The following is a 26,279-nucleotide window of genomic DNA, read 5'->3' on the forward strand; positions in this document are numbered from 1 at the left end:
AGAAATAATTGTATAATTTAAATAATAATACATTGAACTTTTATTTCTGCTGTCCCAGACATATCCTTGTTCCACTGTGTTTTAATTTAAAATGAATTCTAATCATTCAGTGGCGATTGGCTTTAAACCACTACTCTAAACACAGTTAGTTCCAGTAGTAATGAATCTGACAAATTTCCATGTTGGCTCTTCGCCTTAACCCCCCTAAAAATCATGTTCTTGCATTTTAACAAGATTCTTAAACCTTTTTACAAGCAACCTTAAAATGAAGCAATCCTGCAGTCAGGGGTGAAGATGGTACCGGATAGTTTTCTCAACTTTTTACATTCATTAATATTGGTTTACAACCCTTCCAGACAGTGAATAATGAAATGTTTAAAACAAACAATTACATTTCTCTCCTAAGCTGTCCTCTTCTGCACTCTTAGGGTGAAAGACTTTGTTGCGTTCCTTATTTGAGAGTTGCTTTGGATAAAAGCATCTGCTACATGAATGAATATAAATGTACTATATGCATAAAAGCACTTTGGTGCATGGACATGCATTTTTATAGAGATTTATTTATCTGACATATAATCTTTGTTTGTTTGTTTGTTTTTTCAAAGCCAACCAGAACAAATAATGAAAAGCATCACACTCTAGGCCCAGCCTGATAACTACTCTTTTTTATTTTGCTCAGAGAAGTGTTGGTGTAATGCAGTCAGGAGTCATGCTAACGGGGCCCTCAAGTGGTAGGTATTAGTTGGTGCCACACATTTATCTTTGAAGGTTGTTCTAAACACTAAGAAATGCAGTTATATACTGCACAAAAGATGCCCATGAGGCAACTTTTGTATACACTTAACAAAAAATAAAATACATTTTAAAAAGCCTTTGGTTTGTCAAGGTTTGAAGGTTTCTCATATAAAATGCTGTCTGATGCATCAGTGAAGGAGCTTATATTTATTTCTTAACTAAGTTTTTCATTCATTCACACTACATCAAATGCAGATACATTCCCAATAGATTCAGATTCAATTTATTCTGTATATCTTCCACATAATCAAATAATTTACATAATTATACAAAATACTGTATTCAACAATATATTAACATGAAACAAGCAAAAATTCTGAGCAGTTAAATTATAAACACATGTCATTAGTTTAGCATTAGATTTGCATATCACACAACGGGGAAAACTGCATTGACAAATATAAATATCGGTGTCATTAATTACCACGTTTTATTTGAATAAACATGTATTATTTCAGCTAAGCTGGAAATTCAGTCTCTGATGTGTGAAGGCAACTTTACTGGTCTCTTCTGTCTGTGTTCAGTCCATCTCTGCTATCAGTAATGGCTGTTTCCCTGCTTCTCGAGTCCTGTATATTCAACATGGTCAACTCCCCTAGTACCATTTCACCGTCTTCTGGTGGATGGGAAGCAAAATCCCCTTCGACTCTTTCCTCGTTGTCTTCAGTCTTAAGCCCTATCGTGTCCGGAATGATCTCCACCTCGATATCGGACGAGTCCTCGCTCTCTTTGAACCAACTGTCTTTTTGTCATCTTTCCTCCTCTCCTTGGCCAGAATGGATTTGACCCTATGTTTACTGGGCTTTTCTTTGACCTGGACGCCAGGACTGTGGTGTGAATGGTTGGCGTGCACCTGGAATCCGCAGGAGCTGCAGTGCCTCTGTCTCTCACGAGGAATCACTCGAACCCTCGCCCCTTGAACCGCATCCAGCCTCCGTTCCCTCAGGTCAGCACGCCTGGATCTGGATCTCCCCATGTCCCCTTCATTCAAGAAACCATCATTGGTGAACTGCATGCTATCTCTTGGCCTGTTAGGGGGCTGAGTAAACTTCAAGCATGGCCCTAAACACTGAATGAGGGCAGAGGGTTAATCTCACAATTTCATGAGCTGCACATTACCTGCTGAAGTACATGGTTATGGAGTTCTTAGGGAATGTTTTTTTTTTAACTGTCAGTTCTTTTACAAAGGGGACACTCAGAGCTGGACTCACTGAGCTTTGATGGGAAGATGCTGACCTCAGACAAATTGAATGCGTCAGGATTCCCCTTCTTGACACGGGATATCAGATAGCCGATCACAATGAGGCAGAGCACTAGTACAGCTGCCATTACAAAGCCCAGCAAAGCCATGTCTCCTGCACGGTAGCTCTCGTCTTGTGACTGGATGCCCACTGCTGGATGGCAGAAATGTAGAGGGATATTAAGCAGACTGAATGCTGGAAAGATAGAACTCCTGAAGGGTTAGTTCGACTAAAAATGTTAATTCTGTTGTAAATTACTCATCCTCATCTTGTTTCAAGACCTTCGTTTAACTTCCGAAAAGAAATTAAGATATTTTTGATCATTGGTTCTCAACCACATTTATGGAGGACCACCAGCTCTGCACATTTTCTATTGCTCCGTTCCAGTTTGCATACTATCCTTCCTAAAGAGTATTTGAAAATAGAATTAGTAGGTTCCAAATCATAATGTTGAAAAGAGTATGCCAAAGGCTCCCGAATGGTTTACTATTTCCGGTAAAAACTCGAAGTGTAAAAGCGTCCATACTCTAACTGCTAATATTGCACACAATACATTGCATGCTGGACGTGAATTTGATTAGAACTACAAACGTGAGTGAAAAGTGTAAATAAACTACAAACATGATGGACATGCGAGACCAACCGTCAAGTAGAGAGGATTCGGTAAAGATGCTTATATGACTGTTAATTAATATCTAGCCAATTGGAACATGTTTAAATTGCGTTTTCTGTGTTATTTTTTATCTGCAACAACAATACTGAACTTAAATGTAGCAGGCCAGTTAGTGAAGTGCTGTGCAGGTAAACCTTACTCCTTTGACCACTAAAGGTGCTCTAGCAACGGACGCTAGAGGCCATGGTTTTTAGCCTCCTTGGTAGAACAACCAACTCCCATGTGGAAAGTTGCAAGTTTGATCCCAGCCTGAAGCGGGTTAGGAGGTGTTGAACCGTGGGGTTACATATATAAAGACGTGTTTGGACATTAATGTCTGAATGCATAATTATCCAATGACCTGAGGAGATTTCTCTGCATGAAAGAATTGTGAATAGGATATTACTCTACTGCTGCTTCTCCAATAAGGTAGGTACTGTAATTAAATATGACAGAAATGTGGAGAATGTGTGGATGATTAACAGGGGACAAAACTAAGCAACATAACGATCTGTTAACAAGGAAGTAGTATGTCCCAAAGCTTGCATACTCTTCTGTTACACACTCAAAAGTATATACTTTTCCTACACAAAAAAGTACATACTTTTAGGGCATAGCATAAATATGCAAATTGGGACGCAGCATATGTCTCCTTAACAAGCACATCTGATTAAATTCATCAGCTAATTAGAGGAGACCAAAGACCTGTGCTGCATCCCAATTTACATACTTATATTACGCCCTAAAAAGTATGTTATTTTTGTGAAGGAAAAGTACATTTGAGTGTGTAACAGAAGAGTATTCAAGCTTTGGGACAAACTACTTCCTCGTTAACAGATCGTTATGATGCTTAGTTATGTCCCCTGTCAATTATCCACACATCATCCACATTTCTGTCATATTTAATTTCCTATCTTATTACAAATTCAGCTGTGTGTTAATCTGCCATTCGTGAGTCTTTCATGCAGAGAAATCTCCTCAGGTCTTTGGGTAAGTATACATTCAGAAGTTAATGTTCAAACATATCTTTATTTAAGTTCAGTATTGTTGTTGCAGATGAAATATAACACAGATGCAATTGAAACATGTTCCAGTTGGCAAGATATTAATTAACAGTCATTCAAACAAGTTTACCGAAGTCTCTACTTGACAGTTGTCTCCCCCATTTGCCATATTTGTAGTTTATTTACACTTTTCACCCACGTTTGCAGTTCTAATCAAATTCATGTCCAACGTGCAATGTATTGTGGGCAATATCAGCGGTTAGAGTATGGACACTTCTACACATCTGGAAACCTCTGCATACTCTTTTCAACATACCATGGTTTGGGGCATACTACTATTTTCAAATACTATTTAGGATGGATAATATGTGAATTTTCACTCAGCACTGGGCTGCGTCTGAAACTCGAGTATGTACTACATTTGAATTTGAAAGCACTACATGACCGTTAGAAAATATGTGCTATAGCTAATAGTATGAATGGAACTCGGATGTACTACATCCACCATTTTCCATAATCATGTGACCTACTCACATCAGTTGTGTCGTTTCACTTCCATTCATGAGTTTTCTCGTGTGGCATTATGGGATATCGTAGCTTTCATCGAATGATAACTTCCGCATCTTGCCGGATGTAGTAGGTCATTCGAGTATTTCTTGCATACTGTTTTTCGAATGCTATGAATTTGGACACACTACTCGGCTCACATAAGCTGTGTCCCAAATAGCACACTATACACTATGCACTTATGCACTTACACAGTCAACAGCATAGTATTTGTATGTAGTGTCATCTCAAATGGAACACTAATGTTTTTTTACTAAGCAGAAATTTAAACCGTTTCTCTGATGATGTTTGACGGTTGCCAAATTAGTGAAATAAATGACCAAACTACCAAATAATACCTGCAATGAGTATAACCGCATTCATCATCGGGAGGCGCTATAATCACTCTCGTAGGAGAATTTTGCTTTGACAATCCAAAATAAAATAATGTAATCTAACATAATAATAATAATAATTCCTTACATTTATATAGCGCTTTTCTAGACACTTAAAGCACTTTACACTATGGGGGGATCTCCTCATCCTCCACCAGTGTGTAGCATCCACCTGGATGATGCGACGGCAGCCATATTGCACCAGACTGCACACCACACACCAGCTGATTGGTGGAGAGGAGACAGAGTGATGAAGCCAATTATGATATGGGGATAGTTAGGAGATGATGGACAGAGGCCAGTGGGCAAATTTGGCCAGGTTGCCAGGGTTAAACCCCTACTCTTTTTCAAAGGACATTCTGGGATTTTTAATGACCACAGAGAATCAAGACCTCGGTTTATCATCTCATCCGAAAGACGGGAACATGAACAAGAGCACTCGAAAGCTCCACTTCTTCTGCTATGTAAGCCAAACAGCGGCCGTTGAGTGTGTGAAGCGGCCATCCTTCCACACTTCTTTTTACCGGTTGAATAAGTGCATCATCCAGGTAATTAAAGTGCACTCCTTATTTTTAGAGTTTTTAGTGTGAACGCTCTACTTACACTATTTATACTACAAAATGGCATAGAATGGTGTACAAGTATGGGATATAGGATGCACCTATACTGTTTTTAATGTACTATAAAGTAAGGAAGTATGCAATTTCAGACACAGCCCTGAAATGGGATGACAGAAAAATTAGACATGTAGTGTACAACATGCAGTGCTGGTGGTCCTGCAGGAACGTGGTTGAGAAACAGTGTTTTAAATCAAATCAGAGAGCTCCCTCATCCTTCATAACAGCTATGGTTCTGAGACGCTCAGAGTCCAGAAAACGAGCCAAAGAATGGTCAAAACATTCCATGTGAGCTGATTGGTTCAACTGTAATCATACAAAGCTCCAAGAACACATTTGTGCACTTAAAAAATGACTTTGTTCGCCTATGTCTTCTTTTCTGTGACAAGGCTGCATGTTTACTATGGGTAGTACGACATATTGCCATTAGAGCCCATAAAAGCTCAACATGCAAGCATTGTATTGATCAAAGGAAATGTGATGCGTAAAACATAAAATAGTTCTTAAAACATAAAAAACATTTTAAAAAAGTGTTCTTGGAGCTTTATATGACTACAGTTGAATCACTGAATCACGTGTGTTGATTCAGTGATGTTTTGACAATGTCTTTGGTTACCTTTTCTGGACTTTGAACATTTCAAGACCATTGCTGTTATATAGGATGAGAGAGCACTTGGATTTCATCTAAAATAACTTCATTGTGTTACGAAGATGAATAAAGGTCTCGGAGAGTTGAAACGACATGAAAGTGAGCAATTAATTACAGAAATGTTAATTTTTGGGTGAAATAATGCTTTAAGGGGCTATATGTAAAATATCTTGTTATTAGTGTCACCAGTGGTCATTATGTGTGTTGCAGTCAGCTACTTGCTGCTCATGTTTTTGCATGTGATATACTAATAATGAATATCCAGAGTGACGCTTAGATGAATATATAAATATAGGTCACCCAATTTCTTCACAATACTTATATCACCACTAAACAAAAAAATAAATACATTTGCATAAGAAATGATCTGATCACAATACACTATACAATTCACTGGCATCATACTGTATGTAAAGTAGATTTTTCTATTATTTATTGTCAATTATGTGTATATCTGACTGTAGATTTTGCCATGTAAGACTGACATTGACATGACTGTTTAAAATAGTTTTTTTTTAAAGAAAAAAAGCATATTGATCATGCAATTATTGATGTTCCACAGAATATAACATAACTTAAATGTGGCTCCCTGGATCTCACATACGCGCCAATGTTTTTTTTTTTTCATTTTCATCCTTTTGCCACATAAAAATCAGTCAACACACTTTCATACAATTTAGGAAAGCGAAGTTCCCTTACAAGCTGTTCATACACTGACAACAAAAAGAGGATAATAGTATATCAAATCCTTACATATAGCCCCTTTCACAAGGTGGTACATTTTTGTAAGAAAACTTACGTGGTAATACAGCCACAGAGAGAGCAGCTGTCCCTGACTCACCAGTAGAAACATCTACTGCCCGAAGCTGGAGATTAAAGAAAGAATTAGCCTTAACCAAGACAGTATTAAGCAACAAAGCGACAAGTCTTTTGGACCTACTTGCTGTCAAAGATTTGGACTAATTAAGATTCATTAAAATTTAAATTTAAAAGAACTTTCTTATCCACCAAGGCTGCAATTCTTCAATTAAAAATAAAGTAAACACTAATAATTTGATTAAACCATGTTTAAAATTATATTATTCATTTTTGTGATCACAGGAATACATTAAAATATATTAAAACAGTTTTGTTAAAATGCAATAATGTTTAACATGTATAATCATATATTAGGACTCTTGTAAAGGTTGAACATGCAAAAAACTTCAGTGTTTAAAATATTCTTGAAATAGATTCAATAAAATATAATCACTTGCCTGCAAAGCGAAGGCATCAGTCCGAACTGCTTTTTTCAAAAGTATAAAGCCATCTGTAGTAATATTAACGTAGCTGCTATACTGCACTTCATATCTAATGTCAGGATTGATTCCCTGAAAAATAAAGGCAGGAATTTTATAAGAATAATATGAACCATTACTGTATTGTTAATGTCCATTTATAATATTTTGATGGTCCTGGAAGAACATACTAGCAAATGTACCGTAAGTATCAACTTTTTTTCCCAAAACCAACAAGACGTCATGTTGCTTTACAATCAATTGAACATGCAGTATTTGCATACATAATGCTTTAAAATCAAATCTCTAATAACACTGATCATATTAAAATGATTCACCCAAGAAAGGTAGTTCTAAAAGCCAGCAGCACATGACATCTGTCGTAAGAATAAAATGTATTGTGTTTTCCAAAATGCTTCAAAATATCTTTAAATAGTCTTCAAAATATGAAAAGAAACTCAAAAAGCTTTGCAACAAGTCGAGGATTAGTAAATTCTAAGAATAATCACTTTAAATGTGGTTTTCAAACTTACACTTGCGAAATCTTCATCTCTTGCTCTGACTCTGAAGGGTTTGTTGGACGTCCTGTCCCTTAACACCATGTTTTCAGGGCCTGAGTTACTGTAAACATACCCTTCGTATCTTTCCTTCTCAAACCTAGGAGGATTCCTGCTCTTTTTCATTACATCAATGGTGACTGAAGTGGTGGCAAACTGATCTCTGTTTAATAACTGGGAAGCCTGTGGTGGACAAATAAAGGAGCGTTGCCATTATCAAATAAAGCAGTGATTTTGGTAAAGACTAGAGTAGACATTGAAAAAAATGTGCATAATTCAATGGTTCTCAACCATGTTCCTGGAACCACCCCAGCACTGCAAATTTTGCATGTCTTATTTGTCTCACATCCATTTCAGGTCCTAGGGTACTTCTCAATTCGTATTTATACATCTTTGTTTCTTTTCCTTGCTTCCTTTCCTCACAGCCTTAGATTTGAGAGAACGATGCAAGAAAAAAGATGCGAATACAAAGGAAATAAATTCAGTGAATTTATATATCTTCTCTTCCTTTTAGCATCATTTTAAAGAATTCAAAGCATTGCATTTAATGAATACTGTACACCACTGATTTTGCTTGCATGTCAGGATTCTTGAATATTATAAATAATTATTTATACTTTAATAGTTTCAACCTCCACAAAACACTAAATTTGTTTGTATTTTGTTTATTTTCCCTGTTATTATTAACAATGGAGGATCATGTGCTTATGATTGATCACAGCTGGTCCCGCATTAACTAATGCATGATTCACCAATCAGATGATTCCTAACTTACTATAAATAATCCCCTTCGGAAGGGGAACTTCAATGCTATGTGGAGAATCCACTATGGGTATTTGAGTCAGAAAGCCAATCGTCTGAAAGAGTATATAATCGGGCCAATGAAATGCAAATTAGTTGGCAGCATCAGCTTGCGCAGCTGATGCTTGTTACAATCAATTTGGCAATATAAGCACAGCGAGAGCAAGGTGAGGCATCCTTTTCGCTTCAGAGACTTCACAGCCTTCTGAGAGAGTTGATGGGGGTTCCTCCTGCTGATCTACAGCGATTTTGAGTGAACGAGAGCGATCTCCCGGTCCCGGAGTTTGATACACGTGGCGGCAGATGGTCTAGCTGGGTTTTCTCCCTTGCCTGGCGTTCTTTGGCATGTCTGTTGCGCAGTTCAGATCGCGGCTCGCTCTTGCAAAAGAGCAACCCAGCCCTGTTGTCCCCCGCTCCGTGGCTGGGCACTCGGGCAGATCTGAGGTTTACAGGGGGAGTAAATCTGTCGCCCTCTGGCTTGCGGACCTCTCGCTCCTCCACGCGCTCCATCCAAGCTTTGAGTGAGAGAAGCGCTCCGTCCTCGGATGGCTCCGCCTTCTCACTTGATGACACCGAGGCTCAGATGTCCACCGCTGATGGTTTATCCCCCAGCCCCACAGCTGGACCGACTAGATGGGTATGTGGAGGGCTAAAAAGGCAAGACCTTCTAGCCTCCCATCCCTTTTTCCCGGAAGTGCACAGTGGGCTCACACGGTCTTGGAGGGCACCTTTCTCTGCGCGATCTGCGTGCACCTCTGCCTCACCACCCTTGATGGTGGAGCAACCAGGGTGTACGAGTCGATTCCCCAGATTGAGAGTGCCACTGCGGACCCACGTGGTGCCTCTTTCTGCTGGAGTCAGCCTCGTCTCCCGTCCAAAGCATGTTGGTCTTCTGCCTTCCCGGAGCTCCCACACAGCCGTGGGCCAAGCTGCTTCCACACTGCACACTAGGGTCCATGCGCACACGCTGGCCCAGCGGCTCGAGGGTGGTTTCAACCCAGGCTTGTTCACTGCGTGTGCCCTGGAAAGGACGATGGCCACATTACTGGTCCAGAAGGGCCACCCTGGGCTAACCTGGCAAAAGATATGCATGGAGTTGACAAAGTTTGCTTTCTTGACTCCCACACATCCCAGGCTGGTCTGTTCGGCGACACCGTCGGTGGATTCACCCAGTAATTAACGGCGGTGCAGTCGGATAAGGGTCATCTATCGGCGGGGATGTAAAACCGCTCCCCCCGCCGAACCATCCACATCCACTTCTTGTCGCGAGAGCGCCCGTCTACAAGAGCTGCCCCGCCCCGCCTGCGCCTCCGGCCAAGTGGCAGCATCGAGCACCTCGCAGGAAACCAACGCTTCCTGCCCCAGGGCGCCACTAAGTCCAGTAAAACGAACCGCAAAGCTCTCCTGAGGCGGGCCATCTGGAGAAGAGGGAACTTGCTCTCTCCCCGTTTGGGGGCTGGGCTCTTCTTCCAACGGCGCTTAAAAAACTTCACCAAACCTCAGAGAGAGAGCACTTTCCCACTCCCCCGAATGTGTGGTATTTAGACACGAGGAAGACTTAGGTAACCTACCGACTCCTGTGGTTAATACCATCACTCAGGCTAGAGCCCCCGAGAGGAGGTGCGCCTATGCCCTGAAGTGGATATCTATTCATATCTATTCGCAGAGAAGACCTCCAAACTTGCCAGATCAATGTGCTTTCAATGTGCTGGAGAGAAGGCTGTCGCCCTCCACACTCAAGATTTATGTGGCTGCCATCTCCGCTCACCATGACATGATGGCTGGCAGCACCGTGGGAAGGCATAACCTTATCATCCGGTTGCTCAAGAGGTGCTAGGCGAATTAATTCACCCCGCCCCCTCTCATGCCCTCTTGGGATCTCACCCTCATTCTCACGAGCCTGAGTACAGATCCCTTCGAACCACTCGACTCAGTATCTTTAAGATTTCTGTCCCTGAAGACATCTCTGCTGGTCGCGTTGGCATCGATTAAGAGGGTCGGGGACCTGGAAGCACTTTCGGTCAGTGACTCGTGCCTGGAATTCAGGGGGGCCTACTTTCACGATGTCCTGAGACCCCAGCCTGGATATGTGCCCAAGGTTCCTACCACACCATTTAAAGACCAGGTAGTGAGCCTGCAAGCACTGCCTTCAGAGGAGGCAGACCCAGCCCTTTCATTACTTTGTCCAGTTTGCACTTTGCAAATCTATCTGGACCGCACTCAGAGCTTAGATCATCTAAGCAGCTCTTCGTCTGTTGCGGTGGTCGGCAAAAGGGAAGTGCCATATCTAAACAGATCTGTAATGTTGTAGGTCTGCCCGCTGGTCAGCCCGCATTCCTAGCTATAGGTGCCTGCTATGCGCAATCCCCACTAGACAATCCCATTTGCTTATTCAGCCACGGTGCAGTCCCCCCTCACAGATGGACCCGTGTCTTCCCTCACCACTAACCATCTTAATTTCATATGCGTCCTCCCCCTTCTCAGGGCTAGTCCATATGCTCTCTTGCCACCATATCTCCCAATTTAGGTAGCAGGTGGCCTCTGCAGCATCCTCCCTATCGGGACTGCACGCTTTCCCAACGTACTGTTATATTTAAATTCCTAGTATTATCTAGACGCTTTGCTGCTCCCGAAAAATATATCTAAATCCGTAAATCTTCTGTTGAAGTGGGATAAGTAAGGGCCAGGGAACACGTTGGACGACCGCGCCCCTAGGTGATGTAGGTGCGCTCACGCTTTCTTTCGCCTGGCAAACCTCTCATCGGGGGCGAAGGTAAGGTTCAATCATTATGGCGTTTTCCAGACATTTCCCCATAGTGGCTTCTCCACAAAGCATTGAAATTGCCCTTCTGAAGGGGAAAGCTCCAGTTACTAAAGTAACCCTCCTTCCCAGAGGGGGGGAACGGAAATGCTATGTTCCATCGCCATAATGATTGCCCCTTAGCTGTGAGTTTAAGTCTCTTTAGCTACAAAAGGATGCCTCACCTTGCTGTCGCTGTGCTTATATTGCCAAATTGATTGCAACGAGCATCAGCTGCGCAAGCTGACGCTGCCAAGTCATTGGCATTTTATTGGCTCGATTATATACTCTTTCAGATGATTGGCTTTCTGAACGAAATCCCCATAGTGGATTCTCCACATAACATTTCCACCCCCCCCCCCCCCCACCCCCCTCGGGGAACAAGGGTTACTTTAGTAACCGGAGTGTTTCTTACCTCAGTTATCTTCACCTTGAAGAATCCCCCCTTTCACCCCTACTCCTCCACCTTTCCCTTTATAGGGTGGCATGGTGGTCCAGTGGTTAACACTGTTGACTCACAACAAGAACATCACTGGTTCAAATCCTTAACAAGCCAGTTGTCGTTTCAGTGCAGAGTTTACATGTTCTTCCCATGCTCACGTGGGTTTCCCCCGGGTTATCCGGTTTCTTCTGACAGTCCAAAAACATGTGTCATAAGTAAATTGATCAATCCAAATTAGCACTATAGTCATATTATATAGTATATACTATAGTAGTATATCTCTACATAGCAATTTAGAATCTGTTATCAGCTCTAAATAAAGGGGGAGTTCTTGAGACCTTTCTGAGCTCAAACTCCCCTCCTGCCCAAATGGAAGTGAGCCCCGGGCTCAAAGATCTTTTGAGCTCAGGACTCTGTCCCGGGACAGCATACCAAACACGCATTATAATCAATCATCAGCTAAGTGTGATCTCTTGAAAGAATATCGAGTCAATAAAACACTTCCCCAAAGGATCCACCTGTGTATGCTCACTCACGCCTCCTCAGAAAGGATCTCCTCAATCCTTGCCACCTCGTGGTGCAGTTAGAGTCTTGAGATGTCCAGCAAGATGGCTGGATAGGTTTTTGGTAGAATGGAGAATGGAGGATTAAGGAAACGAGAAAACGTGATATTGAAAAGCACCCATGGAGTCTTTGCTAATGAGCTGATGAGTTGAATCAGATGTGCTTGACTAAGGAGACATGCAAAACGTGATAGGCTCCAGGAACGTGGTTAAGAACCACTGATATAATCAATCAATCAATAAATCAATCAATAAAAAGATAAAGAAGCGCATATTTTTAAGTGTTCATCCAAAAAAAAAAAATCATCATCATCATTTATTCATCCTCAAGTGGTTAAAGGGTTCCAAAATATCTTCCATTGTGTTCAACTGAAGAAGCTCATAAAGGTTAGAAACAAGTAAAGGGTGAGAAAATGATGACATAATTTCCATTTTTAAGCAAACTATTCCCTTTAAGCAAGAATGGGCAAAAATATAGCATGGAATATAGCACTATATCTCTTTATTGTGTTTCTATCCATTGCGTTGCCAGTAAAATTGACACCATCTTTTAACATTAACAGTCTTTTATTTTAAAAGGATGATATATGAAGAGGTTATTTAATTTTTTTTTTTTTGCAATATAAAATACTATTACAATTGTTTTTGCAATTGAAATCTTCAATACTTAATGTATAAACATGATTTTTTGAAAACAGCCAATAAAGTATTGTAGGTACTTATAAGTTGTAGGACTTATATTAATGTTGTTTGTCTTATTTTCTTGCCATCTACATCAGCAATCCATCCAAAACTACAATTATTTGTGCTGTGCAGTTTACTCTTTCTACCAAGTGTTTTTCAGTTCTTCTTTAACTGGAAGAGTCTCAGTTTACCCCTATAGTGAACACCAGTGCACCATCTTTAGGTGTTTTTATATTTCTAAACTTCCTTTGCATTTCCGCCTGCAGCACTGAGACTAAGAATGATTATGTGCTAAAGGCTCCATATTCCTGTTTTTTGACTGATATTTTATTCCATCTAATTTCCTAAGCAAATATGCTGATGCTAAATTGTACACTATACTGCCATTACATATTACTGGAGCATTGTGCAGTATACTATTTCCAATGACTGTGAAATTGCTTCCAAATATACCTATGCCATTTGTCCCTTATTATCTTTATGTGTGCTTAATTTCAATCCATACTCCAAGCATTGACCACTTTCTTTAATATCAGTCAGTTTTGTGTTCTGACCTGAAATCTAGGCAAATAACTGAGAAAACACCAATCAGAGGCCACATTTTGATGATGTCATTATGTAAACTTCTTACAAAGTATTTTACAGTATTTTAAAAATACATATTTGTACCCCATCAAATACAAATTACAAAATAATATTTTGTATTTGAAATACGTATCTGAAATACATAAATACTGCCCATCTCTGCCTTTAAGAAAAAAAAATTTAACCACTAAGAATATTTTGTGGAATGAAAAGACTCCATGTGTGTTATGAAACCATCAATGTCAATAGTGAAACTTTTTTTTAAGAGTTGAAACTAAAATTTCCAAAGTCTTCAAAATATGAACAACAAACTCACCAAAACTAAAAGGGATATAGGACCTGCTATGTCTGCTGGTTTCAGCATGGATATGTTTCCAGAATTCTCATCAATCTGAAATATGTTGTCTTCATTTCCTAGGAGATCGTAAAGAATAATGTAATATTTTACAATAACTTAACAGTGAGCATTACATTTGTTCCAATATTTTTTATTTGGGATTCTGGGTGGGGTACTGTTTGTGTTGAAGTCTATTGAATATTATTAGCCATTGCAACTTTATACTGCTTTGTAAGTGTTTATTGTTAATTCATATTAACTAATGTAGCTACTTAATGTGTTAAAGTTAAAGTGTTGGCTCACCACAAAATTATGTTTTTGTAATTTCATTTTATTTTGCAAACCCAGAATATTTTTATTTTTATTCTTTATCTAAGGTCTTAACAAATGCATTTTTATCGTATAGTCATATTATCCCAAAGAAATGATATTGTGTGCAGTTTAGGCTAAAGTTGTTAAAAACTCTTAAATGTATTAATACCCCGAACAATTTTATAGCTTATCTCTTCATTTCTGCTTCTGTCTCCATCTCTTGCATACACTGGACCTGGCTGCAATTGCAAGGCTCCATCCTGGAAATACACAGTATGTATGCTTATGTTTGGATGTACAATTAAAAAACAAAAACAGGATGCCATATATTATGTATATCCGTTATTTGAAAGGTAATAAAGAAAACATTTATTGTACCTGTTTCTCTGTTAGGTTAACCCTTCCCCTGTACCCCAGGCTCAGGCAGATTTTGGCATTTCCAACAGTAACTTTTGTGCATGGTTGAAACCAAGGAGGACGGTTGTCAATGTCTTTAATATTGACAGTGATGGTTGTTGTAGCTGTGAAGGAACGTTCGCTAGGTTGTGACTGTAGTGGAGTATCCTGTTAGAGGCAAGACTTGTTTGTGTTACACAAAGCAATGAGCAAGAATGTCTAACATTTCTAACAATTCAAATTAAACAAATTCACATACCTGCACATACAAGATCAGCTTCACCTGCTGGATGACATCATAATCTAAAACCTTGTTCACAAGGATGTTTGGTGTATATATGGTCTCAAGTCTGAAGTATCTGTTCTGTAAAAAATCCTTCATGTTATAAGAGAAGATCAAGCAAATATGAGAATTATGTCGTTCACACATATTGATTTCTGAAGACGATGCCATTGAACATTAAAGCCAAAGGAATTGTTCATCACTCCCAACAAGCATTGTGTTTAAACAAGCCTAATATACATCTAACTGAGATCTAAACATGTATGTCTTGAATAAAACAAGGCTATATCTAATAGACATCTAACAATGGTCTAAAAATAGATTATTATTAGACGTTTATTAGATTTTCACTGACAGCTGAAATTTAGCATTGTTTTATCAGTGATGTCTGTGTTTACATACTGTATATATAAGACATCTATTAAACACAAAAGTGATTGGCGGGTTAACATTACATCTTGAATGACCATAGTTGAATGTACCATAAAACATCTATAAGACTAGAAGAAATTAAAAATGAAGAAATTAATATCTGTCCTTCCACTGAAATTATTTATGTAAAAAATTTTGTGTTCAACACAATTCACTCCATTCACCACTTCAAAAAGTGATGTAACACAGTCACATGCTTTAATCTAAACATTCTAAAGAGACACTGCTACCTAATATGATGAACCAATTTAACATTTTTAGATCTATTTCTTGGTGATTTTGCCTTTATTGTGATAGGACAGGTGTTTTACATCTTACGTCCCAGGGAACTCCTGCAGAGATCGTGTTCAACACTTATCATCATGGTAGTATGAAGCAGAGTAAAAGATACTGTATGAATGCAACACAGCACTCAAGCAGCATTGGAGCTTTTATTATGCCACAGTCCACCACTTCCATTTTTTCCACTCGAATATAAAACCAAACCATAAATCGAAGGTGTTAAACATCATTAGGACAAGGTCTTTGTCACTGTAATTAAAATGGCTTGAATTCTCTATGAACACTCTTCAAAGCACGTCTGATAAACTACATAAGTCAGCTAAAGACATAACATTGTTCTAGTGTTTTCTGACATTTTTTTTATTACATATTGTAACTTTTATATTATTTACAGCATTTGTTTAGCATTTGTAGAGGATTTGTTTTTTTTTCAGAAAACAGGTTAAACCACTCAATTCATAGGGGCTGTGTGTACCATATGTGATTATGAACTTAAACTTCTAGCCAAGCTAAGATTTTGAGTGAATGAAGATGAGGGCAATTAAATCATATTAGTTTAGAATAATAAGAGGGTTAGTGAATCATATTTAAAAAGTCACATTAGTCACATTTAGTATATTTTAATGTTTCTGTCGTTTTACTTCACTGAAAAAAAATGGTAAATTGCTAATTGTTGCAAACAATTGATAAGATTAATTTAAACAAACAAATTAAATTGAACATTACAAAATGTTATTTGTTTGCTTAAATTAAGCCCATATACATTGTTTACAACCACTTACCTTACAGTAAATTAGTAAATCTAATTAATCCTTTTTTTCAGTGTGTGCTAACAGTTAGTTGATTTCTGTACAGTACTTTAGTTGTTTTAAAACTAAATCAAAATTTATCTTGCAATGATTGCTGCTTTGGAACAATGATGGCAGACTTATCTTTGTTGAAATATTCATATGATATATTATAAAGGATCTGGTTACCTACCACAGTAGGTTCCAAAGAATAATAGAGAACTTCAGAATCATCATCTGTTGCTTCAATCAGGGCGATGCTGGTATTAACTGGTGTAAGCTGGGCAATACACACAAAATGAAACATTTATAAACAGGAATGACAGCATCTTTCAAGGTACAGTAAGTCTGGAACTGTTGGCTGCCTTAATTATGATGTATGTAGCTGCAGTTTTGCCAAAAAGAACATGTACCTGGATCAACACTTTTCTGGTCCTACAAAAACATTCATAAACAGACATGGCTCTGTTTCTTAGCTAATCCTGAATTTACTCCAGAATATTTGTTAATTTTGATTGATTAGACTTTTGTTTAATGTACAAAGCTGCTTACTATAAAATACCAAAACATTCCCAACTGAGAAAAATCATAATTATATCTTTAATTTTTATTTTTAACGTTAAGGAAAATGAATATATTCTCTATTAGACTGCCTTTAATAGATAGGATAGTATTGAGACAAGAAGCGAAGTTGGAGAGAGAGAGTGAGGGGGTAGGGAAATGTCCTCGAGCCGGGATTCGAACTCGGAACATCCTGATGGGCTACTGCACCATATGTCTGCGCGCTAACCACTATGCTATTGCACTGACTTTTCACACATTTTTTTAATGGAAAACTATTTAAACATTACAGCATTCATACAACGATTTACTGTTTTTCCCCTTTTCAAAATATATACTATGCTAAAAACATTATAAATATACATTGCACAATATAAATAAAACACGAATTTAATATGAATTTCAGCAAATAAACATCCTTAACGTATTTGTTAATTTTGATTGATTAGACTTTTGTTTAATGTACAAAGCTGCTTACTATAAAATACCAAAACATTCCCAACTGAGAAAAATCATAATTATATCTTTAATTTTTATTTTTAACGTTAAGGAAAATGAATATATTCTCACCTCATTTATGTCAAGTGTGTACTCGCGCTGACCAAATGATGGAGGGTTGTCATTGATATTTGCAACATGAACAATCACAGTCAAGGTGATCTGCAGATAAAATATAGAAATAAATACAAAAAACTGCAAGCATAGCTGACTACAGCTTTAAAATAACTACTATAACAATCCTCAACATAACAGTGATTTAGATAAGACTGGCATCTGTAAATGAATGGAAATTGCTAAAGCTTTTCTCACAACAGCGGATTTCTCTAGTTATTACTGTCAATCTTTTTCTGAATGTTATGGAAGTCAGTTTCTTTAAAGATCAAACTGAAAATAATATTGCTATAAAAATAAAATAAAATAAAATTGTGAATGAAAAAGAAAAAATAACATCAACTTCCTAAATTTATCAACCCAGGCTCATTCTGAAAACGTAGCCCTAAGCTACCCCAGGAGCTACATTTTTGAATCCACCAGAGGCCGCTGTGTACGCTTTTTGAGATTTCAAATTTCTTTCCCGAATGCCATTCGTGTATGTCCATCTCACATGAATCCACCAGAGGCTGCTGTTGACTGACTGACTGACTGACTCAACGTTCCTCCTTCCCTAATCCCAACCAATTGTGTTTTCAAAAGCGCCAATTGATCCGCCCACCCACTTCCCTAAACCCAAAAGCAAATACAGAAAATGAAAAGCCCTTTTGGCAGCCTGATTTTCACCATTTGGTCAGATTTAACCACATTCTCACTATGTTGTTTACTTGTTTGTTTTATTTTTGGCTTCTGTTTTTGGCTAATCTGTTTTCTTGAACTGTTCTTCACGACTCAAACTCTCTCGTCATGGTCAACTCCTCTCTGCATCTCAAGTCCGCCGGCATGTGTGGCTAGCCACTGGACAAACTGGTAACAGCGGGAAAGCCGTCCATACAGAGGTAATCGATTAGTTGCTGGCGTGAAAAGGAACGGTGCCCCGTACCGTTCGTTATAAAGACAAAATGCAGCCATATGTACTTCTAGTTTTATTATTCACAATTTCCAGAAATGTGTATAGGGCTACATTTTCAAAATGAGCATATGTTTCAATTTATGATTAATATTACTGTTTTCAGCAATGTATAGCATATATAAAAAGTGATTAGTTACTTTACTTGAAAAAGTGAGTAAACGTGAGTTGCCCTATGAGCACATTTTCACTGAATTACTTTTGCTTCAGAAAAAGTAAGAAACACTTCAGAAATGCCAGTCAAGCATTTTATTTTCTGTTGTTGACAATGGAAAAAGCACATAAAAAATTCAACCCAGACTCATTCTGAAAACGCACTGCTATATATTTCTGGAGATCATGAAATATGTCCCAGGAGCTACTTTTTTGAGATATATTTAGCTGCACACCCGCAGACTTTTCCGGCACACACAATCTAGGCAGGGGCGAATCGTGGCTGTTTCTCAATTCCAAGAACGCAGAGAACGTATTTGCGTTCTTGTGGAGACCGGTCTTGCCAGGTGTCCTCGGAAGAACAAACTCGGCAGACCACGAGAACAGAGAGAACACGTCCTTTGAGAAATGAGATGCTGTGTTCTTCCTGATGGTCACATGACCTTCACGCATTTTTTTTTAAAGATTTATTTTTGGCCTTTAATAGATAGGATAGTATTGAGACAAGAAGCGAAGTTGGAGAGAGAGAGTGAGGGGGTAGGGAAATGTCCTCGAGCCGGGATTCGAACTCGGAACATCCTGATGGGCTACTGCACCATATGTCTGCGCGCTAACCACTATGCTATTGCACTGACTTTTCACACATTTTTTTTAATGGAAAACTATTTAAACATTACAGCATTCATACAACGATTTACTGTTTTTCCCCTTTTCAAAATATATACTATGCTAAAAACATTATAAATATACATTGCACAATATAAATAAAACACGAATTTAATATGAATTTCAGCAAATAAACATCCTTAACGTGTTTATTCCTTTATTAAGATGTCCATGGTAATGTTTACTTTTACCGTTTCATTCAGAGAAACTCCTGAGGTAAATAAGTGATATCTCTGAACTTTAATAATAAATCTAAATAAAATGCTGCGCTTTCCACCTCCAGTCGCAATGACTTTCTAGAGCGAGATTGGTGCTCAAGTCTGCATCTGTGTGTCCTCGATATCAAGAACACATCCGGGAAGTTTTACTCGTCCTCCGTTCTTGCGGTCTTGAGTATTGGAACTGAACTTTGGCAGTTGATGATGACGTTACACGAGAGATTTGCGATCTCCAAAAATTTTTTTGGTTAATCTGTTTTCTGGAACCGTTCTTCACTGGACTCGAACTCTGTCATAATGGTCAACTCCTCTCTGTGTCCACCGGCATGTGTTGCTAGCCACTGGACAAACTGGTAACAGCGGGAAAGCCGTCCATACAGAGGTAATCGGTCAGCTGCTAGCGCAAAAAGGAACGATGCCCCGTAGCATTCGTTATAAGGACGAAATTTACTTGTATATAGGGCTACGTTTCAAAATGAGCATTTGTTGCAATTTATGATTAATATGACTGTTTTCAGCAATGTATAACATATATAAAAATTGATTAGTTAGTTTAATTGACTTTTAGTAAGGCAATGATATTTTTGAGAACTGTTTAATGTACAGTACATTCATCCACATAGAATTTAATGAACTGTAAATTGACTCATGAGTAACTTACGCTTCTATAGCCAGTTTTGTTACATCGAACTTGGACAGTCAGCTCTTCATGACCTGAAAGTGTCTGGGAAATGGTTAAAGTAAGAATCAAACCGCTATAATCTTTTATTGTGAATGTGCATCGGTAATCCAGTGTTAAATCATTTCAGCTTAAAAGGATAATACCCCAAAATAATGAGTAATTGATTTTAATTTTTTGGGTGAACTATCCCTTTAAGATGGTCAAGATGGCAGCCAGTTTGATCCTGGTTCAATTTAGTCCACCAACAGAAGAATCTTGCACAAAAGTTGAATCAAGAAAGCCAGGATAATGAAAAAAGCACAGCTTGACCTAGTTTAATCGGGTCCTTCTGGCTTAGTCCGTTGCACGTTTGCTGATCCAGGATGAAAATGAGCCACTATGTCTAGCCTGGTGTAGATAGCCAGGATAAGTGCACATAAGCAACGTTTCGTCACCTTGGAATTATAAGGTTCTATCTGCGTTCTGAATAATTTAATGATTTTATTTTATCTATTTTATTTAATCATTTATATGATCATTATATGTATAGAAACACATATAAAATGATTGCTAATATAAATAAACATACTTATTTTTATTTATAATAATTTGAAAATATATGTAAATAGCCAAGAGTTTTGAATAATTGTAAAACACATTCATTTTATGTAGCATTGACAACAAAACTCACAGATAAATCACTAGGATTAATCTTATCCTGATTGTTAGGGTGTTCATGAGCAGGCTAGCTGCAAAGAATAAATTTCCATACTTAATTTAGCTTAATTTAGCCTGCTTTCATTCAACTCAGTCAATGCTAAATTCGGCCAGGATAGCCTCAAAATCCCAGCTTAATTTCTTATTTTTTACTTTTGTGCAAAACCCCTCACTCTACTGATTAACAATTCCAAAGCAGTTCATATTAGAATAGTGTCCATGGATTCATTTAAACACATTATGAAGTCATGAAAAAAACATACTTCGAAATCCAGGCCTTTCTTTGCTATCAGTTCTGAACCCCTCAGCTGGAAGGCATTCCCAGGATTCTCTGTGAGGTTCAGTGTTACATCTTTTGTTGTTGTGTTAATATGGACAACAACAATATCTGCCGTGTTGTTCTCTTTAATTGTCACTGGCTCTGAGGGGACTGTACAAACTGCAGAGAGAAAACAATATTCACAATTTTTTCTAGCAATATTCCATTCACATGTTATATTTTTTTTTCAGTTTAGTGATTTCAGTAATGGTTTCTGAATCGGAGTCTAATAATGTTTTGGCTACACTGTATTTTAGTGGTCTCATTTAGGTATATCCTGTATATCATTTAAGTTAATTCTGCTGTGGCAATAAATATATAAATATAAATGAATGAATAAATAAATAAATAAATAAATAAATAAATAAATAAATAAATAAATAAATAAATAAATAAATAAATAAATAAATAAATAAATAAATAAATAAATAAATATAAATTTACCTTTGTAACATGCTTTTTGGGTATCACTTTGAGGTTGAAAAGTTTAACAAAGTGACTTTTATTGACTATACTAATACTTAAGATTAAATAATATTTATATTGTATGACAAATATTACACAGCTCTTGAAAAACTGAAAAACCACTTTAAAGTTATTGGCCTCTGGATTAGCCACTAATAGGTAGGCCTACAGTATATGTCTTTAGTGAAATATCCATTTGTGTGTGTTTTTTAATATATATATATATATATATATATATATATATATATATATATATATATATATATATATATATATATATATATATATATATATATATATATATATATATATATATATATAATACTGACAGTGCGTCTTCAAAAATTCATTAAAAGTCTTTTAAGGAATATTTTCATTCAGAGTAATTCATTTTATTTACAGATAAATACGTAATTACACTGAAAAAATATTCAAAGATGATTCCTTGGATCTACTAAATTTGTTTAAGGTAAGTGGTTGTAAACAATTTATTTGGGCTGAATTTAAACTTTAAAAATTAAGTTGCACATTACTAAATTTAATTTGTTATTTTAAATTCAACACATACAGTAAAAATTGTTTGCAACAATTCAAAAAAACATTTTCAGTCAGATATTCCATGCTTTCAGATTTCTATAGCTCTGTTTCACCAATATCACATCCTAATTTATTTACATGACCAACTCAACAATATACTGTTTACTAAAAAGTCAATTTAAAGTAATAGTTCACCCCCCAAAATGGAGAATTTACTCACCATTCACTCACTATAGGGATTCAATATCTTTATGAGCTTCCATTTCTTTTGAAGACAAAAGAAGATTTTTTTTTTTAATTTAAGAAACCTGCAAGCATTTACTTCCATAGTAGAAAAAGCTAATAACATGTAAGTCAATAGTTACAGGTTTCCAACATAAAAAAAAAACTCCTTTATGTTCAACAGAAGAAAGAAACTCAAACATGTTTGTGACAAGTGACTTGTGAGTAATTGATGACAGAGTTTTCAGTTTTGGGTGAACTATCCCTTTAAGTCACTTTGTTTAAAAGTTCACCATCAAAAGAGTAAACATTAAATTCTCACAATGCAATTTGAAAATGAAATTAAATACTCTCAAACTATTGGAAACTGTTAATTAACCTTTTTGGTCCCACTTTCTATTAAATTGCCTTAACTATTATGCACTTCTGTATACAGTAGTTTACATTTGAAGTGGAGCAAAACTGTTTTTCAAAATTGTGCCAAAGCAAGAATGGGTGTTGTTCAATATTTAAGGACAATTTTAAGGTTTTGATCCACTTCAAAAATGTTGAATACTGCATGCACTTACACTATATAAATGTAAATTAATTTATATCATTTAAATTAGGCTAATCATTCAGTACAATACACACTTTATGTCCATGCATGTATTTACAGTGTACTTATATTTTTAAATGATCTGCATGTAATGATTATGTAATGACCTAACATTACCATATATCCCACCTCATTAGCAGCATATACTGTATGTTGTGCAATACAATACAATACTATATATATATATATATATATATATATATATATATATATATATATATATATATATATATATATATATATATATATATATATATATATATTATTATTATTATTATTTTATTTATTTTTTTTTTTTTTGATGTAGCACATAGGAGTTAGGCCAAAAGTGGGATAATTTTTTTACAGTCTAATAATTAACTTTGAAGTATGATTGTTCTTATTACCTGCTAATGATTTAATTTAAATTTCACAAACATTTATTAGTATTAGTTTGTTTGCTTATTCTACTAGCATACAGCCTACTGATAGACTCACTCAAACAATTATCATAGTTCACTTGTAACTTGTAGTGTGTGAATTACAGGGGGTTTGAATTGACACAATGTCAAAACAAGATGTGAGGGGGTCATCCCTTTAATTATTGAGATGTAGTTTGCTCTGATGTGTATCTTAAATAATAATATTAATTATTATTATAACAGAAAACATAAATATACATTTGACCACACCTGGTTCATACCATTATCAATGCGTTATCATGCCCACTATACCACGCTTGAAAATATTCAGCAGCAGTCTGGAACTGGCAGATCTATCTAGATGGCCAAAGTAGGGCCTGCGGGCCAAAGTTGGTTCATGATAACCTTTGACTTGGCCCACCATTCCATCTGAAAACTGGATGAGATTGATGAAGAGGGTTTGAGCGAATGCCTTTGACAGAGATCGTCATTTCGATTTTAACATAACCTTTTGTTTCTTCGTTTTATCGCTGACCTACTAAAAAAAATGACCTGAAGTTAAATGATTTAATAAATGTTGTACAGTAAATGAATTAGACTTTTAAAATGTAAGTACTGTCAATTGACAGATAGAAGACAATGCACAAGTCATCTGCAAGCAAATCAAGGTGCAGGCAGGAGTAGCTCGACTATAGTGTATTCAGCATTGAACTCCATTGTGTTATGGAATTGTTTATGTTTTTATAGTAATAAATTCATTAAAAAATGTAAATAATACTAAGTTAGTTAATATGATTTAAAGCAACATTTCCTAGTTTTATTTAAATATTACCAAATAAATGAGGAAATTCCCCTTGGCAAATGTAATATGGTTTGGTATATATTCGACCCACAGCCCTCAATCAAATTTGGTTTTTGGCCCTTTATTAGAAAAAGTTTGGGTAACACTTTATTTTGATGGTCCATTTGAGTGTTAGTAGACTGTCTGCTTAATATCTGTTGACACTGCTCTTTCACCAGACATTGAACTGACTATAAGAAACTGCAAGTACATGTCAACTTACACTAACCCTAACCCCAACCATAACCCCAACCTAACAGTCTACTTATAATCTAATGAGAATTAGTGGCAATGTAACTTAAATTCAACAAACGGACCTTCAAAATAAAGTGTGACCAAAGTTTGGTCACCCCTAATCTAGAGTTAGAGTAAGTGTTCACAAGACACTTTTATTTTAAAACAGTTGTTTTAGTTCTACATATAGCCTAAAAGTATAGGAAAATTAGACCCATAGATTGTATTTTAAGACAGCCATGCTCACATTTGGACTGTAAAATAGTAAATGCAATCTTTCATCCATTTATTGATGCAGGAATGCAAACTTCCTATTCCTATGTTTATTTTATATGAGAAATAGATTGTCTTTGAGCATCACACATCTACCAATCGGGTTTCTGTAGGTCAGAATGCACTCAATATTCCTCAAAACACTGAAAACATTAATAAGTTTGGTTAATAAATTTGATGTAACTAAATGAAATATATGGCTCACTGAAGTATGAATACAGCATGTATTACACAAACTAACACCACCTAAAAAAATGTATTTACTGTAAATGAAATTGACCCCCAATAGAGTGTAATTCACACACTTGCAAGCTAAAAGTCAACAGATTGTCTAAATGACACCTAAAAAAACATAAAATAATGATAATTTCAACTAATGTCCAATATACACTGTAAAAAAATTGTAAATTAGCAGTTTTCTGTATTTTGTGATTCAATTTGTTTATTTATGCATTTGAATTGCATTATGGGATCTTGATCTTTCTGCCAACAACTTTTAATTGTGAAAAGTTCAAAAAAGTGAGTCTTAATAACACTTTTATTCATTTAAAGTGATATATTGTTTTGGTTGGTGTTGTATAATGCTACAAAAACCTTGTAATAAACTGCCAGTTACATTTTTTGTTAGTTTACAGTCCCATTTCTTTATACATTATTTCTCATACAGCACATTATATTATTTCGAACTACTAAAATGTTAATAAAAGTCACTTTGTTTAACTGTAGAGTTGAATTATCAACATCAAAAGTCAACAGAGCATAGATACACTTCCTATAATGTAGTTCATGACAGTAAATTAATGGAAAACACTTGCACAAAATACGGTAACTGTTAATTAACAGATATTTTATGCATGCAGTTTTTGACAGTTTTGTGTAAAATTTACAGCACATTAAAAGTACATTTGGAGTTACAACAGTTTGTGTAGGAAAGCATTTTAAGCATCTAGATCATTTTGAAGCTCTACATTCTTGAGGTCGTCTATAGACAATGACAACAAACAGACATGGCGTTCCCATTGTCACTGTCTGAGCTGAAATAACTGACATCATATGAAAAACCCACTAAGAGAGACTGACACATGTCGCACCAACATAATAACATTGCTGATGACAAATACCTCCATCAGCGTGAAACAAAAGTTACTTACTTTTATCAGTAGAGCAGATTTTTGGAAGGATTGACGCAAATAAACAGCCAAAGATTAAAGATATGGTTTTATGGCTAAATGTCATGTCCATTTCCCAGATTCTGATACACACAAATAAGCATGGAGGACTATGAGACCGTGGCACCAGTTGGTACTTCTTCACATAAAGCATTGACTGTGCTGCCCGTTGAGTGGGAGTCAACTCCAGTCGCAATGTTTGTGACTTCATCTGACGGTCATATATTGCCTAAAGAGCCTGCCAG

The 26,279-nt window shown here is 36.7% G+C and overlaps 1 protein-coding gene across 1 annotated transcript; it reads right to left on the minus strand.

Annotated features, from left to right (window-relative positions):
* Window positions 1-1,031: 1,031 nt before the first annotated feature.
* Window positions 1,032-26,208, minus strand: LOC130232962 (cadherin-related family member 5-like). The gene is given in 15 exon segments (XM_056462949.1): window positions 1,032-1,534; window positions 1,537-1,864; window positions 2,032-2,189; window positions 6,699-6,765; window positions 7,156-7,269; window positions 7,710-7,916; window positions 13,925-14,022; window positions 14,427-14,517; window positions 14,636-14,821; window positions 14,913-15,017; window positions 16,632-16,718; window positions 17,570-17,659; window positions 20,259-20,321; window positions 21,239-21,414; window positions 26,017-26,208. Coding segments are annotated over 15 exon segments (2,184 nt in total). The 5' UTR covers window positions 26,189-26,208; the 3' UTR covers window positions 1,032-1,292.
* Between the last annotated feature and the right edge of the window lie 71 nt (window positions 26,209-26,279).

The sequence above is a fragment of the Danio aesculapii genome, chromosome 7 (genome assembly GCF_903798145.1).
Source record: "Danio aesculapii chromosome 7, fDanAes4.1, whole genome shotgun sequence".
Taxonomy (NCBI): Eukaryota; Metazoa; Chordata; class Actinopteri; order Cypriniformes; family Danionidae; genus Danio; species Danio aesculapii.